This window comes from Muscardinus avellanarius (genome assembly GCF_963383645.1).
Source record: "Muscardinus avellanarius genome assembly, chromosome: 3".
Classification (NCBI taxonomy): Eukaryota; Metazoa; Chordata; class Mammalia; order Rodentia; family Gliridae; genus Muscardinus; species Muscardinus avellanarius.
Genome location: NC_137788.1, coordinates 112208718 through 112226392, shown reverse-complemented (window position 1 = coordinate 112226392; position 17675 = coordinate 112208718). Strand labels below are relative to the sequence as shown.

General features: G+C 49.1%; 1 protein-coding gene across 1 annotated transcript in view; it reads right to left on the bottom strand.

Annotated features, from left to right (window-relative positions):
* The window catches only part of CD5L (CD5 molecule like), a gene marked incomplete at both ends in the record, with an annotated part of 12841 nt that extends 6861 nt beyond the window's left edge, over positions 1–5980 (bottom strand). The window contains 3 exons of the mRNA XM_080691559.1: positions 1593–1916; positions 3570–3596; positions 5953–5980. Coding sequence (XP_080547685.1) covers positions 1593–1916; positions 3570–3596; positions 5953–5980 — 379 coding nt within the window. The remainder of the gene's footprint in view (positions 1–1592; positions 1917–3569; positions 3597–5952) is intronic.
* Between the last annotated feature and the right edge of the window lie 11695 nt (positions 5981–17675).

Below are 17675 nucleotides of genomic sequence, written 5' to 3'. Positions count from 1 at the left end.
TGATGCTTCTGTCTCAGCCTCCTGAGTACTGGAATTGAATGTGTGCACCACTGTGCCGGGCTTATATATTATTTTTATATATTATATTTGTGTATACAAAATGTTGATTATAGGCTGGGCGTGGTGCTGCATGCTTGTAATACCAGCACTTGGGAGGCTGAGACAGGAGGATCACACAGGTTTGAAGCCAGCCTCAGCTACTTAGTGAGGCTCTCAGCAACTTAGTGAGACCCTGTTTCCAAATAAAGTATAAAATAGGTCTGGGAGTATAGCCTGGAGATAGAAAAGCCCCTGGGTTCCACCCTCAGTACCACACACAAAAAAAATTAAGACAAAAAAAGCTTACATTTATACATAAATATATGTATTTAAGCACAAAGGAAAAAAAAGCATAAATTTATACATAAATATATGTACATGGAATATATAATATACATATATTTATACATAAATATCACATATACATATGTAAATATATACAGATGGAATATATATGATATACTAGTATATGTATTATATATTATATATTTATATACTAGTATATAAATATACTTATTTATAATGTTATATAATAAAATATAAAATATTCGTATACTAGTATATTTAACATACTAGTATATATTATATTTATATATAATATAGTCATATAGTAGTATATGTAAAATACTAGTATATATATTATATCATATTTATATATAGTATATAAAAATTTATATATAATATATAGTATGTACAATAGTGTTAGTACTGTGTCATTAGAATCAGGTATGATACACAAATATATATTATATATTGTGTATTTACATATTAATATGTATGTGCATATAATATGCATATTATATATATGCGTATATGTATGAGTATAGATGATAAAAGGGTTTTGTTTCATGTTGGCATTAACCGAGTGTCCTAGGCTAGTTCTCCCAACACTCACCAAGCCTCCATGCTTTCTCAGACACAGGAATGTGTTTTTAGCAAGGAGACAAAAAAGTAGGTTTTTTTCTGATAAAGTCTGAAAAACCTTTGAAGGGGGGGGCACAGATTCACCCCTCAGAGAAGTCACAGTCTATGGAGGAGAAAGTACACAGAGAGGCAAAAATCACTAATCTATAAAAAGCCAATGTACACCAGGCAGTAAGGGGACAGGGACGTTAGTGTCCATCTGTCTACCTTATCTGTCTACCCGTGAGATGGTGCTGGCTTCCGCTGAGCAATTAGGGGAGACGCCCTGAGAACCGGCACTGCCACGGAAGTGCCCGTTCTGCCTTTCTCCCCCACAGCTTGGTGCCCAGCTCCAGACCCAGGGGCACTGCGGGACAGCCGCTGGGTGCTGCAGGCCCTGCCCGTGCCTGTTGGTGTATATGGATTTGAACAGGAGAAACAGGCTTCTGCACAGATTGAAGCCAGATGCAGAGCATTTTCTCAACCCAGGAAGAGACCATGGGAGCTGGAGACATTGTTATCTCCAGGGCTCACAACCTGTGAGAGGTGGGGACGCAGGGGAAGTCTGCAGCCGAGAGTAAGCTGCAGCCAGAGCTGGTGAGCTCGCAGCGTGCGGCTGGCAGCTGGTCCTGGAGCCCCACCGCGCTCACCCTCACACGAAGCCCCGGCGTCCTCCTGGTGGGAGCAGTCGAACACGTCTTCGTCTTGGTCACAGCTGGCCAGAGTGTCTTCCTTCCCGTTACAGTCGACTCTTTGGATGAGGATGGCCTGCTCTTTTTCCGTTAATGGCCCATAGATGTCACCTCTGGGACTTTTCTTGGCTGCCCCGCAGCCCAGCTCCCGGCACACGACAGCCACGTCCTTGAGGTCCCAGTCGTCATCACACACAGTGCCCCACTGGCCCCTCCTCTCCACCTCCACGCGCCCCTCACAGCGGTGGGGGCCGCCCACCAGCCGCACTCGGGGTGAAGATGCTGCAAAGAGATGGGGTACCAGCTGGAGAGCCGGAGGGGCTCAGGGGATGCTCGCTCAGGATGCTCTCGGTTTATTTGGGGGCCCTCCCAGCCTTGACAGAGGGCGTGGAAAGGCAGGGACTAGGAAAGAGGAACAAAAAAGAAATTGGTGCCTAGCCACGGATAAGAGACTGTGGTGTGAGAGCTTTCTGAGCTCTGCAACACTTTCCCACTGAAGTCGAAGGGGAAGCAGTTGTCTCAACTCTGCACAGACTTGTCTGATCTGGGAACCAGTTCAGAAGTAGTGTTGGGTGCGGACCCTGCAGTGCGGTTGGTTTAAAACCACTTTGGGAAATTTATGCTTGGTTTATTGGTCCTTCCTTCCTTCCTTCCTTTCCTTCTTTCTTTCTCTTGAACTTTTGGGGAAATGGCAATAAAAGAATGGAGATTAGAGAACTAATTAAAATTTAACCATTAAAAGAAAGAAAGAAAGAAAGAAAGAAAGAAAGAAAGAAAGAAAGAAAGAAAGAAAGAGAAGCCAGGCGTGGTGGCACAGTCTGGTAATCCCAGCATTTGTGAGGCTGAGACAGGAGGATTGCAGGTTCATGGCCAGCCTCAGCTACTTAGTGAGGCCCTTTGCAACTCAATGATATCCTGGTTCAGAATAAAGAATAAAAAACAGGGCTGGGGGTGTAGCTTGGAGGTAGACTGCCCCTGGGTTCCATCTCCAGTATCGCAATAAATAATAAATAAATAAATAAATGGCTAGGGTATAGCTTGGAGGTAGGGTGCCCCAGGCTCAATCCCTAGTATAGAGAGTGAGGAAGGGGAAGAGGGAGAGGGAGAGGGAGAGGGAGAGGGAGAGGGAGAGAGAGAGAGAGAGAGAGAGAGGGAGAGAGAGAGAGAGAGAGAGAGAGAGAGATTGAAGCCTGCAGTAAAGGGCAGACCCGGAGGCCAAGAAATGGAGGGACCAAATGATCTGAGTACCAGGACAAGATCCCAGAGGCAGCACTCTACACACCAACAGCGGAGTTTGCAGCTGTCCCTCTGATAAAACTTCTACCATTAGTCAAAGTGTAGGCTGCAGGGATTGTGTAAAAGCAGCTGATAGCCCATCAACAGCCTTCTTGGGCTGGGCCACCCTAGCTGTCCGCTCCCACAGCCCCGTTCTGTTGCCACAGCCCCATCCTCTGCGGCTGTGCCGGCTCAGACTCCTAAAGGAGGCATTCTATGAAGGCTGGACTCCATCCTGCCCCCAGCTGGCCGCTCCAGGTGCTGCTCAGAATCAGGTGCATTTCTGGTGCAAACCCAGCCAGCAAGTCCCAAATGGAGACCTGGAGTTGCTAGTTTCCAGAGGGCAGAAAGAAGTTGGTCCCCCTGGTTCTGCCACCAGTGAAGAGCCTGCAGGGCCTGAAATACAGCTGTCTCCTATCTGGGCGCTGCCCAAGCTTCTTGGGCCACGGAGGCCAGGCAGACAGAGGTCCCCTGGCAGGACAGAGCCCCTAAGTTCTGGACACCGGCCTACAGGAGACTGACTGGTGGCAAGAGACACAAGAACGCAGTTGTGACTAAGCCTGTTTGGTACCACGGAATCTCTCCATAGCTTAGGAAGCCTCAAACACAGAGGCCTCCCTCTCAGGACTGCCAACACCAGCCCCCCAAAAAACATCTTACCTAAGAGGCCAGGTCCTGTGCAAATAGCTGTAAAGAGAAATATTAAGTGAGTCAGATGGTGATGTAAACTCCCAAGGCATTATTCAAAGCATGCAGCTCTTGTAGAGAGGGAGGGAGGGATAGACACAGCACCTCCAGGTCATTCCTGTTGTGACCGCCTTCTCCTGGGTCTCAGTGTCCTTTGATTACCAGCCTCCAGGGTCAGTGGACACTGGCAAGGACCCACAGAGACCAAGTCTTGCCCGGCGAACTGACCTGGCCCGCTGCCTTCTCATGGGATGCTGCTTTAACCCCAGTCACAGACAGACAGAGTTCTCTGTTCTAATCAACAGGGTGCAGAAGGGCAGTGCACCCTCTCTGCTGACGGAGAGGAGCACTGGAAGCCACGGGAAAGGGGTACTGGTGGGAGAGGTCGAGGTGCCAAGGCTTGTGTATAGATCAGAGGGCAGAGGTGGGATTTGCCTGCGCTCCCTGGCACTGCAATGTGTGTGTGTGTGTGTGTGTGTGTGTGTACGTGTTAAACCCGGGCATTCTACCTCTGAGTTACACCCCCCTTCCTTTTCACTTTTTGCTTGGAAACAGAGTCTCACTAGGTTTCTGAGAGTCTCAATAATTCGCTGGGGCTGGCCTCGAACCTGTCAGGGCCTCCCAAGTACTGGGATTATAGGCATGCATCACCATGCCCAGCTTGGCACTGCATTTAGGTTAGGACCAGCAAACTCCTTCTGTAAAGGACCACACAGCAAATGTTTGAAGCTGCGTGGGCCGTGTGGTTTCTGATGGTACTACACAACTTTGTCCTTTAACTATGCGAGCTGCCACACCTACTTGGACAGGAGACCGTGGCTGTATTCTCAACCCTTTATTTACGGGAAACAAATTTAAATTTCAAGTCATTCACACTCATGAGGAAATACTAATTTTCTTTTTATTTTTTCCACCACTATTTAACAATGTAAAATCCAGCGGGAAGTGATGGTGCGCGCTTGTAATCCCCATGCTTGGGAGGCTGAGACAGGAGGATCGCACAGGTTCCAAGCCAGCCTCAGCTACTTAGTGAGGCTCTCAGCAACTTAGTGAGACCTGTTTCCAAATGAAATATAAAAATAGGTCTGGGAGTATATCCTGGAGATAGAAATCCCCTGGGTTTCACACACACACAAAAAAAGTAAAAATCTGTTCTCAACGTGAAGGCTGCAGTTTACTGACAGCCCATCAACAGTAACTTGGATCCACAGGTTAGAAGCAACTTGATATTTTATTCTGAAGCGCCATGTTTAAGCAGAATCTCTTTGGAACCCCAAGAGCTCTTCCCCAGGACCTCTGTATGGCTCCCCACGAATGCTGTAGAGGCCTGAATCCTTGAGGCCAAGCCATAGTCGACTGCAGAACTCACCCACCACGTCCCTCCAACAGAAGTTTTCTGAAAGAGCAAGTACATTTGGACCTTTAGCCTAGAGCTTTGCAGGATGGTCTCCATATTTCAGAGGCTAATCTTGGAGGTGGAATGCCTTTGGGTTCGATTCCCAGTGCCAAAAAATAAATAAATAAAAGATAACAAGGTCTGGGGGTGTAGCTAGGAGGCAGAATACCCCTGGGTTCAACCCCTGGTATCAGGGAGAAAAAAACTGTATGTTTAGGGAAAAGTAGGTAAAGGGAGAATGCCATAAATCTGTTGGTATAAATACAGAAAAGGAAGCTGGGCATGGAGGCGCATGCTTGTAATCCCAGAACTTGGGAGGCTGAGAAAGGAGGATCACAGGTTCTTGGCCAGCCTCAGCTACTTAGTGAGGCCCTCTGCAACTTAGTGAGACCCTGTTTTGAAATAAAGAATTAAAATAGGGGTGGGGTGTAGCACAGAGTTGTAATGCCCCAGGGTTCAATCTCCAGTGCCAGAAAGAAAGAAAGAAAGAAAGAAAGAAAGAAAGAAAGAAAGAAAGAAAGAGAAGAATAAATGGAGGTAGAAAAGATCTGGCAATCAAAGTGTATCATCCACTGGGTCTGGATAAAGTGATGTTTTCAGGTTCACAATGGTTGCCAGATGTAGAAGAAAAAATAATTATCCCTGAAAGATGTGTGAATCTAGGTAGTGGGAAGATTCTTAAAAAATTTCCAAAAAACCCTGAAGTGAGCCAGGCGTGGTGGCGCATGCTTGTAATCCCAGCATTCGGAAGGCTGAGTCAGGAGGATGGTGTTTTGCGGCCAGCCTCAGCTACTTGGCGAGGCCCTCTGCAACTCAGTGAGACCCTGTTTCAAAATAAAGAATAATAAATAGGGCTGGGGGTGTAGCTAGGAGGTAGAATGCCCCTGGGTTCCATCCCCTGTACAAAAAAAAAAAAAAAAATCCTGAAGTGTAACCCAACGAGAAGCAGTGATAACTCACCAAGAACCAAGGAGAGCAGCAGAGCCATGTCCCTGGCAGCTGACAGAGACGAGCTGCAGGTGCACTGGAAGCTGCTGTGTTCCGCTGGACCAAGCGGGGCTGAGAGGGGCCGGCCCTGCGTGAGCAGAGACGTTATGAGCGACGGAATCCAGCAGCCCGAGGGGCAGAACCACGGAGCCGGACTTGCTGGACTCAGCATGTTCTGGAGGAAGGAACTTTAAAACTCCCAGCCATCATGGCCTGGGTCTGCTGTGAGCCCGCTCCACCCACCTCTGCCTCTGCCCCTTCCCTTAGCCATGGGTGAAACCACACCTGCAAGAAAGAGCGGTGCCCCGAGGTGGCATCTCTCCTTACAAGACCAGATGACGCTGAGTCTCTAAGAGTGGCTTGTGGAGGAAGTAGGCCGAGTTGGGTTTCTTTACTTCAGAAGGAAGTACCTAGAGCTTGTAAAAGCCAGAGGTCATGGAATAAATGCAGAGACAATCTTGGAGGCTGGTCCATAGGCCACGATGACGCAAACTCAAGGAACACATCTCTGCCTACAGGGCTGACTTTCTTGCCTTCAAACCAGCTTCCCAACTAATGGGTCTACCCTTCTATTTGTGGTCCCTGTGGTGATAGGCATTCTAATCTGTGAATCTAGGTGGGCTTTATATCCAAGAAAGATTGGGTAGCTAGAGCCGGGCATGGTGGCACAGGCTTGTAACACCAGCATTTGGGAGGCTGAGACAGGAGGATGCAGGTCTGTGGACAGCCTGAGCATTAAAGTGGAAGTCAGAATGGAAAAAGGCTCTGTTATGCATATGCAGACAAAAGACAAAAGCAGCATTAGCCCCTCCGAGGGACAGCAGGTAGCTTGGAGTGACTGGGTTGTGGCCACCTTGGTGCTCAGGGGTCATAAATTATTGGTTAGTGGTGTCTCAAATGGAGGATTTGTTATGAGTAGGTTGGAAAATGCAAGAAACCAGCTGGTTCTAGGGGCGTGATGGTGCACACTTGTAATCCCAGCATTCAGGAGGCTGAGAGAGAAGGATCGCAGTTTGTGGCCAACCTCAGCTACTTAGTGAGGCCCTCTGCAACTCCGTGAGACCCTGGTTCAAAATAGAGAATAAAAAATAGGGCTGGGGGTGTAGCTTGGAGGTAGAATGCCCCTGGGTTCCAACCTCAGTACCACAAAATATATAAATAAACAAACAAACAAATAAGGAAAATGGTAGGTCCTACGAAAGAGAGCTGTGGCACAGAAGGATAGAATAAGAGACGACAACTGGCCCTAGCTATCCTCATGGATTCAGAGTGCCTGACCCCAACATCAACCCGTGCTTTTCTGGACATTTGTGGTCCAGGGGATGGGAGCCGGGGCTCTGGAGCAGGCAGACCCAGCTCCACTGGCATCTCCACCCCCACGTGGGACCTCCAGCAAGGCCCCTGGCCCTGGCTTGGAGGCTTCGGGAGGAGCATCTATCTACACTTCTTTTTCCTGGGATGAGCAGCCGGCTCCCATTTCTGCCCCTGACTCGCTGGCTAATTTAATCTTGCCCAACCTACATCCCTGTTCGCTTTTTCAGTGGAGAGTGACAGCCAAGCAAGAGGTCTCTGTGAGCGTCTCCCTCCGAGGACCCCAGGCAGGGCAGGAGCTGCTCCCAGGTGATCTGGCCTCACCCAGGCGGGGCCCAGGGCAGGGCGCTGGACATCGGGCCCCACCCAGCCTCAGGAAGGCATTGGCGGGGAAACGCCCTTCTCCTGAGCCCATCAGTCAGCTTGTGTGGCTCCGCCAGGGCCCGGAAGACAGGAGGGGGCGCTGCCTGGTGCTGCCCCGGGTGGGAAGTGGCCCCGGGGTTACTGGACATCACCGCCCTGCGCTGCCCGGGTGGGGACGTGTGCGGATGGGGAAGCGAGACTTCCCTGAGGACTCACGTGCACGGCTCACCCCACCCCCAACCTCAACCTCACCCCGCCCTGGGAGCGTCCTAACAAGTAGCCCTGAGGACGGACTCTGACAGGTCCACTCTCACTCTGTGACAGGCCAGCCCTGTGTCCTCGCCCAGATGGCGACGGTTTTCTTGAATTATTGTGAACAAGTGGACGTGTCTGCTCTCCCAGCCCTGACTCCTCCTCTTCAGGGTCTGCAGGTTCTTTTCTGCATATACACATATTTTGTTACAGATTATTTGGGAAAAGGTGTTTTCTATTTTTAGGGCTTCTATTCCTCTGTGTGTGATGTGTGTGTGTGTGTGTGTGTGTGTGTGTGTGTGTGTGTGATGTGTGGTGTGGTGTGTGTGTGTGTGGTGTGGTATGGTGTGTGTGTGTGTGTGTGGTGTGTGGGGTGGTGTGTGTGTGTGTGTGTGGTATGTTGTGTGTGTGGTGTGGTGTGTGTGTGTGTGTGTGGTATGGTGTGTGTGTGTGTGTGTGTGTGTGTGTGTGTGTGTGGTACTGGGGATTCAAGCCCAGATCATTCTACCTCCAGCTACACCCCCAGCCCTATTTTATTATTATTTTATTTTATTATTATTATTATTTTTTTTTTTTTTGCGGGTCTGGGGATGGAATCCAGGGCATTCTACCTCCAAGCTACACCCTCTGCCCTATTTTTTTATTCTTTATTTTGAAACAGGGTCTCACTGAGTTGCAAAGGGCCTCACTAAGTAGCTGAGGCTGTCCACGAACCATGATCCTCCGGTCTCAGCCTCCCGAATGCTGGGGTTACAAGCGTGTGCCACCACGCCTGGCTTTTTATTTTTATTTTGAAACAGCGTCTCTTGCTGAGTTGTGTAGAGTCCCACTACTTGCTGAGGGAGGCTGTCCTCGAACCTGTGATCCTCCTGTCTCAGTTTCCCAAGTACTGGGATTCTTTTTTTTTTTTTTTTTTTACAATTTTTTTTTAATAGTACTGGGGATTTAACCCAGGGGCATTCTACCTCCAAGCTACACCCCAGCTTTCTTTCTTTCTTTCTTTCTTTCTTTCTTTCTTTCTTTTTCTTTCTGTACCAGGCATGGAACCCAGGGGCATTGGAACTCTGAGGTACACCCCCAGCCCTATTTTTTAGTATTTTTATTTTTTGAAACAGGGTCTCACTGAGTAGCAAAGGGCCTCGCTAAGTAGCTGAGGCTGAGGACCACAATCCTTCAGTCTCTGCCTCCCGAATGCTGGGATTACAAGTGTCCCAAGTACTGGGATTCTGGGCATGTGTTACTATGCCTGGTTTTTCCAGCTCTTATTGTGCCAAGCTTTGGTGCTTCTGCTCAAACTGACATCATTTGAAAGATAATACTTCTGGATAAAAGAGATGCTAGAAAGATTTTATAGCAGAGATGTGAAGGAAGGCAAAGGTTGGCATTCCTCCCTCAGGATAAGCGCTAAACCAAACAGATAATTGGTTAAACATGAACTCACTCAACACAAAGTCTTCCAAAGCATCTTTTCAGTCTCATAGAAATTGAGTTTCGATTTTGCCCCTAAGCGGTATAAGGCATCGATGTCTATGTCTTCAGCCTCCACCTGAGTCTGTATCTAAACCTTTCCACATCTGTATTTCACCTCTTAACCTCCTTTATGGATAGAACTTGTATTTCCAGCCGGGCGTGGTGGCGCACGCTCGTAATCCCAGTATTCAGGAGGCTGAGTCAGGAGGATCTGGGTTCGCGGTCAGCCGCAGCTACTTAGTGTGGCCCTCCGCACCTTAGTGAGACCCTGTTTCGAAACAGAGAGTAAAAAGTCGGGCTAGGGGTATAGCTCAGAGGTAGAGTGCCCCTGGGTTCAGAACTTGTATTTCCAAACAGACTTTATGCCACTACCTGGTACTTACTGATATTTTCAAGTTACAGAGGTTAGCATTAAAATACAATAAGTAGAATCCAGTAGCAATGAAAATGTTAATACAATGATCAATTGCAATGATATTACTTATAACATTTAACTACTGATATTAGGAATAATAGTTAATTCCATGTTAGTTGGTTAAATGTTAACATTAATCAAATACTAAGGGTGGATATGGTATTAATATTTATAAGAATACTATAGAGACAAATGTGGTGGTGCATACCTGTGATCCTGGGAGGCTGAGACAGGAGGATCACAGTTCAAGGACAGCCTCAGCTATTTAGTGAGGCCCTTTGCAACTCAGGGAGACCCTGTTTCAAAATAAAGAATAAAATATAGGGCTGGGTGTGTAGCTCGGAGGTAGAACTGCCTTTTAATATGGTACTTGGGTTCTGAGAGCAAAGCGTATCACAACCCCATCTCTAAGTCCCATCCTACTCCTCTGCAGAGCCAGGGAAAGAGCCTGAAATGCCAGAGACATCAGCAGATAGTTGAAGCAAAATTTGATTAGCAGCTGGGAGTGGTGGCACACGCTTGTAATCCCAGTACTTGGGAGGCTGAGGTAGGACAATCGCGGTTCTCAGCCAGCCTCAGCTACTTCGTGAGGCCCTTCGCAACTCAGGGAGACCCTGTTTCAAAATGAAGAATAAAAATTAGGGCTGGGGTGTAGCTCGGAGGTAAGAATGCCCTGGGTTCCATCTCACCCGAGGCTGCACTGAGGGGAGAGCTGGCAGGGTCCTGCTGTCCTGCCTCCGATGTGCCTTTCGCCCTCCCATGCATCTCTGGCCTCTCTTTATCCCGTTTCCAGTTCTTTTCACCATGGAAGAAACGCTCCAGGCAATCAGAGGAGAGCGAGGAACAGAGGGGCACCATGCACAGCAGGCCTGGTACACAAGGGAGGACCCACAGCGCAGGGCGAGGTGGCGCATGCTTGTAATCCTCTGCTTGGGAGGCGGAGACAGGAGGATCGGTGCAAGGTCGAAGCCAGCCGCTCTGGCTTAAGAGACCCTGTTTTCAAATTTTAAAAAAGTATAAAAAATAAATAGGTCTGGGAGTGTAGCCTGGAGGTAGAAGGGTTTCAGGAACCCCAGTACCACCAAAAAAAAAAAAAAGGGGGGGGGGAGGACCCGCAGACCTGAAAGAGGAGTAGTCAGGGCCAGGCAGAGCAGATGCGTCCACTTGCTGCCCTGGCGAGGATAAGGAACTGCCCCGTCCTGGAATAGAGTCCGTCCCCAGGGCTACTTGTTAGGACGCTCCCAGGGCGGGGTGAGGTTGAGGTTGGGGGTGGGGTGAGCCGTGCACGTGAGTCCTCAGGGAAGTCTCGCTTCCCCATCCGCACACGTCCCCACCCGGGCAGCGCAGGGCGGTGATGTCCAGTAACCCCGGGGCCACTTCCCACCCGGGGCAGCACCAGGCAGCGCCCCCTCCTGTCTTCCGGGCCCTGGCGGAGCCACACAAGCTGACTGATGGGCTCAGGAGAAGGGCGTTTCCCCGCCAATGCCTTCCTGAGGCTGGGTGGGGCCCGATGTCCAGCGCCCTGCCCTGGGCCCCGCCTGGGTGAGGCCAGATCACCTGGGAGCAGCTCCTGCCCTGCCTGGGGTCCTCGGAGGGAGACGCTCACAGAGACCTCTTGCTTGGCTGTCACTCTCCACTGAAAAAGCGAACAGGGATGTAGGTTGGGCAAGATTAAATTAGCCAGCGAGTCAGGGGCAGAAATGGGAGCCGGCTGCTCATCCCAGGAAAAAGAAGTGTAGATAGATGCTCCTCCCGAAAGCTCCGAGCCAGGGCCAGGGGGCCTTGCTGGAGGTCCCACGTGGGGGTGGAGATGCCAGTGGAGCTGGGTCTGTCTGCTCCAGAGCCCAGGCTCCTGGCCTCTGTGCTTAGGAAGTTTTTCTTTTTTTCTTTCTTTCTTTCTTTCTTTCTTTCTTTCTTTCTTTCTTTCTTTCTTTCTTTCTTTCTTTCTTCGGTGCTGGGGTTAGAACACAGGGGCATTCTACCTCCGAGCTACACCCCCAGCCCTATTTTTAATTTTCTGTTTTGAAACAGGATCTCACTGAGTTGCAAAGGGCCTCACTAAGTAGCCAAGGCTGTACTCGAACTGCGATCCTCCTGTCTCAGCCTCCCCAAATGCTGGGATTACAGACATGTGCCACAACCTGAGAATGTCCAGAAAAACACGGGTTGACATTCCGGGGTAGGGTACAGCAGAATCCTAAGAACAGCTAGTTTAATGGCTGATTATTTTTTTTTCTTTTTCTTTTGTGTGTGTGTGTGCGTTTGTGTCATACCAGGGATTGAACCCAAGGTCATTCTACCTCCAAGCTACATGGCCCTATTTTTTATTCTTTATTTTGAAACAGGGTCTCTCTAGGTTTCTGAGGTTCTCTGTACTTGCTGAGGCTGTCCTCGAATCTGCGATCCTCCTGTCTCCACCTCCCAAGTACTGGGCTACAAGCGTGCCCCACCACGCCCTGCCAAATAATTAGATTCAAATCTTCCCAGCATAGGTCAGTTCAGCTACCCCAGCGTTTCCTTTATCCCCCGACATTTCCCCTTCCTGTTCTTCTCGAGGGTGACCCCAGGGTCAGAGCATTCGTGCAGAGAGCAGGGCACTAGGGCACAAGCTGGGGATCTGGTCCCTTCTGCTTCTGCGGCCTCTGGGTCGGCATTTGATGGCAGCGTCTGTTCTAGCATCCAAATCCCCGCAGCCCAGCATCTTCATTGCACGCATGCGCTTTCTTGCTCCGACTCCAGCCCCTGCCTAGGGCGGCCTCAGGCTCCGTGGATAAGCGCTCTTGGGGCTGGGGAACCATTTCTCACATTTTTCTTCCTGCGTGCAGAATAATGCTTGCAATATGACACATGTCCAGTGAAGGTGTGCCCCCCCGGCGGGCACTTTGAGCCTTGGCGTCCCGCAGAGCCATCTCTGCCCTGTGCATTAAGAGACTGGAGACGTGACGTCCCGCTGTCATTGCCCAGATCTTAGACCAGCAGAGCAAACGCGAGCCCCATGTCTTCCGCAAGGGACCTGGAGGTGGTTTGGAGGCCCCGCCATGCAACTGTGCCCTCACGGGGTTGAAGAGAACAGATGTTGGGTACCACAGGTCATGCTGTGTGCTGGAGCCCTGGTAAGCTGGGTGTCTGCTTGCTCATCAAAACCATTTTCACAATGCAGCACCTTGAAAGGGTTCAGCAATACAACCCTCCAAAGTACCCATCAGGAGCTGGGCGTAGTGGCGCACACTTGGGAGGCTGAGACAGGAGGATCGCACAGGTTCAAAGCCTGCCTCAGCTACTTAGTGAGGCTCTCAGCAACTTAGTGAGACCCCGTTTACAAATAAAGTATAAAATAGGTCTGGGAGTAAAGCCTCTGGGTTCCAACCCCAGCACCACAAAAACAAAACAAAACAAAGTACCCATCAGTTCACAGTCCTTCAGAGACTGACTCTGGGGCAGATGGCTGAGGGCCATGGCCGCGCATACAACACACCCTTCTCCGACTCTCCCCAGGAGATTGCCAAGGACCACTGGCCCCAGAGCCTGCTTGCTCCAAGGACTTTCATTTCTCCCAGATCCTCAGGGGCATTCTACCTCTGAGCTACACTCCCAGTCCTATTTTTTATTCTTTATTTTGAAACAGGGTCTCCCTGAGTTGCAAAGGGCCTCATTGAGTAGCTGAGGCTGTCTGCGAACCCCGATCCTCCCGTCTCAGCCTCCCGAATGTTGGGATCACAAGCGTGCACCACCACGCCGGGCTTGGAGACTTTCTATCTTGACCTTACTCCTTTCTCTGCCCCACCTGCCTGCCTGCCAGAGTCTTCCACATTTTGTCCCTTTCTCCTGTCTTCAGGAACCCCCCTCCCACCGAGCTGCGAGACTTCCGAGCCAGAGGCTATGATCACATGGTCACATGCTATGTAAATATCTCTGACAGCTGGGCCCCTGCCAGCTAAAAATAGGAAGGAAATTTGGAATGCAATTAGCTGAATCCAGCCTAGCGAAGGTCTGGTAGAGGACTTCCAGACCTGCTGGGGTGGTCACAGCCTCGAATCAGACTTGACAGTCCTTAGGAGGACTCCAAGGACAGCGCGGAAAGACCATCCCTCATAAAATATGGATGTGAAGTCTCCTACTGGCATGGAAATATAAGATCAGGTTTGACTTATTTTTCACAGTTTAAAGAGGAAAAAAAATTCTAGAGGAGGCGGGTGGGGTAGTACACACCTGTTATCCCAACACTTGGGAAGCCGAGACAGGAGGATCGCAGGTTCGTGGCCAGTCTCAGCAACTTGTGAGGCCCAACCGCAAACTAGTGAGACCCTGTTTCAAAATAAAGAATAAAAACCGGGCACCGTGGCGCACGCTTGTAATCCCAGCCTTCCGGAGGCTGAGACAGGAGGATCGCGGTTCGTGGACAGCCTCAGCTACTACTTAGTAAGGCCCTTTGCAACTCAGTGAGACCCTGTTTCAAAATAAAAGAATAAAAATAGGCGTGGGGTGTAGCTTGGAGGTAGAATGCCCCTGGGTTCCATCCCTAGTACCGCAAAATAATAATAATAATAATAATAATAATAATAATAATAATAATAACTAAATAAAATAAAGGATTGGGGGTATAGTTTGGAGGTAGAATACCCTGGGTTCAATTCTCAGTACAAAAACAAAACAAAAGCCCCCCTAGAGGCGTACAGCTCTTCGAGGTGTCTCAGCTGGAATCTCTGGTCAATGGGTACATCTGGGCCATTGACAGGCCTGGGACAGCTGCGGTGCTTGCAGAACGTGGCAGGGTCTGCGGCCCCCTCCTCAGCTCCTGTAGTGGCAGCAGGAGCAGCAATGTGACCTGGTTACCGTCCACTCTTGGCCAGGGATATTTCTAGGGCTCCATTCTTGGCCGCGGTGTGTGGGCAAAGGCTGCTGGGTAGTGCTCCTGGGCAAGCTCCTCGAGGGAAGGGTCAGCTGACTCATTCTGGAAACTTCTCTGTTCTTCCTTCCCTCTGTCTGTACGGAGAGTGTTTTAGCTGCAACTCTGAGGTAGTCTTTAGGGTGAAAGCCACGTGCTAGAGACGACATAATAGGAAACTACAGGGGTGGTGCTGGGCCCCGTGGTGCAAGCCTGGGATCCCAGGACTAGCGAGGCTGAGACAGGAGGATCGCAGGTTCAAGGACAGCTTCAGCAAGTAGAAAGACTTTCATCAACTTAATTAGATCCTGTTTCAAAATAAAAAATAAATAAGTAGAGCTGGGGGTGTAGGTCAGAGGTAGAATGCCTCTGGGTTCCATCCCTAGCGCCACAAAGAAATGAAATATAAATAAATAAATAATAAAAATGTGTAATGAATAGGTTGTCTAGTATTCTTTTTTTAAAATAAATTTTTATTGGTGCATTATAGTCATACATCTTAATGGGATAAAAAAACTTGTGGAGATATACATGTATACATCACCCAATCAGCCCCTACCCAATCCCTAACCCTTTCCTCTCCCTCCCTCTATGTTTGGAAAATTATCTGCTATTATTTCCTTTAAGAGATTATTGATCCCTTTGGTTTCACCTTCTTTTCCCTCCTCTATTCCGATTATTCTTATGTTAGCTCTCTTAAAGTGGGCCCATATTTCTTCAATGTCAGATTCCTGCTGTCTGATTTTTTTTCTAAGTTATAAATTATGCATTCATTTTTGGAGTGATCATCTTCTAGGAGCGAGATTTTATTCTCCATGTGGTCTAATCGATTGTTTATAGTTTGAATTGATGCCTTTACTTCAATGATTGCATCCTTTATTTTTAGACTCTCTCTAAATTCTTTTCGAAAGTCCTGTATTATTTCTACAGTTATATTCCTAATTTGATCTTCTGGAGATCTCTGAATTTCTGTGTTATCAGGTTCTGATATTATGGGGTTGTGGGCGTTCATTGCTCTATTGTTGTTCCTCTTTCCCATGATTTCAGAAGTTGCGCCTTCTCTGGATTCTTCCCTGGGTCACCACAACTTCACTTAGGGTGCTCTGGATCTCGAGTTTGTGGTAATCTCAGCTGCCACTACTCCTTTACTGGGTTGTATCATAAAGTCTCAGACCCAGGGAATTAATTGAGGCTGTGCGAGACTGTGGTGCCAAGCTGGGCATTTTCCCACGGGGAGCTGTGACTAGGGTGTGGTATCTTTGCCACCACTATTCCTTCACTGGGTTGGACTGCAAAATCTCTGACCCAGGGAGATTATCGGAGCTGAGCAAGTCCCAGGGGGTGCAGTATTTGGATTTCTCCTGTAGGGGGTGCAATTTCACTTACAGTTATTGTGCGTGCTGATCTGGAGCTGTTGCGGGCATGTTGAACTCACTGTTGCTGCCACGCCCTTAGCCGTGAGGCTGGTGTATTTCTTTTCTGGTTTTGAACTTCATTCTGAGTCCCTGGAAGGTGTGATGAGCTTGGACACTGGGAGTTTTAGGTGTTCTTTGCACGGAAAGAACTTCTGAATTACACCCGAATGATCCGCAGCTGCTCACTTCAGCTCCTTGTTTACCTTTCCTCTCTGGAGCCTGGTGCTGTGAGGGAAGATGGCGCCGGTGGGGCTCCGCAATGCGGGCTGGTTTCTTTTTTGGTCTCTGGTTGTTCTTCTAGTCTTCTTTTTCTCTGTCCCTTGTGTTTACATTTTTTTATTTCTCTGCTGATATTGTCTGGCTATGTAAAGCACTGATTTTGTGGCAATAGAGATCGAGTGTTAGCAGGACTCATAAACGCTGCTTTTCTCGGTCGCCATCTTCCTGGAAGTCGGTTGTCTAGAATTCTGAGGGCTTTTTTTTTTTTTTAATGTTGAAACATTAAATTGCCAAGCAGTGTTGGTAAATACCATATGTTGGAGCCAGGCATGGTGGAGCACACTTGTCATCCCAGCATTCGGGAGGCTGAGACCGGAAGATAGCGGTTTGCGTCCAGCCTCAGCTACTTAGCAAGGCCCTTCGCGACTCAGTGAGACCCTGTTTCAAGAAATAAAAAGACTAAAAAATAGACTGGGCGTGATGGCGCACGCTTGTAATCCCAGCATTCGGGAGGCTGAGACCAGAGGATCATGGTTTGCAGCCAGCCTCAGCTACTTAGTGAGGTCCTTTGCAACTTCGTGAGACCCGATTTCAAAATAAAAGAATAAAAATTAGGGCAGGAGGTGTAGTTCGGAGGTCGAATGCCCCTGGGTTCCATGCCCAGACACACACACACACACACACACACACACACACACACACACACACACAAATAGGCCTGGGGGTACAGCTCAGAGGTAATAATGCCCCTGGGTTCCATCCACAGTACCGAAAAAAAATTTATATATTGGTAAATAGCGGGATAAAGAGCATACAGCTCGACCCCAGGAACAGATTTTTGGGGGATAAGTCTGTGAGGAGGCACCCGACTGGGAGAGAGAATCCATAAGAGTCCAGGGGCCCTGTCTTACAGACTAGGGGCTTTTTATGGGGCATTAGGAGAGAGGGATAGTTTCACACTCGTGCCTTTTCCCCATTGGTGGTCTTGACAGGGGCTGGACAAGCTGGGCTGGGGGTAGGGGGATAGTTAGGTCCACTTTCCCGCCACTGCTGGAATTCTTTTTTGTCCACCTTCTCTGGCCAGGCCTCACAGCTGGACCTCACAGTGCCCACAAGCAGTGTGCACCACAGCCACCTTGCTGGACCCTGGGACGGTGGACAGCCAAGGGACCCTCCAGAGAAACCCGGGTCATAACGGGGTCAGCTCTGATTGGAAACTGCTTTGGGTAAACACAGGGCCAGCATAGTAATTGGCAGCAGGGGTTGGTCACAGTGGTACGTACCTGTAATCCCAAAACTCGGGAGGCTAAGCCAGGAGGATCCCAAGTCTGAGGACAGCCTCGGCGGCTCAGTGAGAACCTTTCTC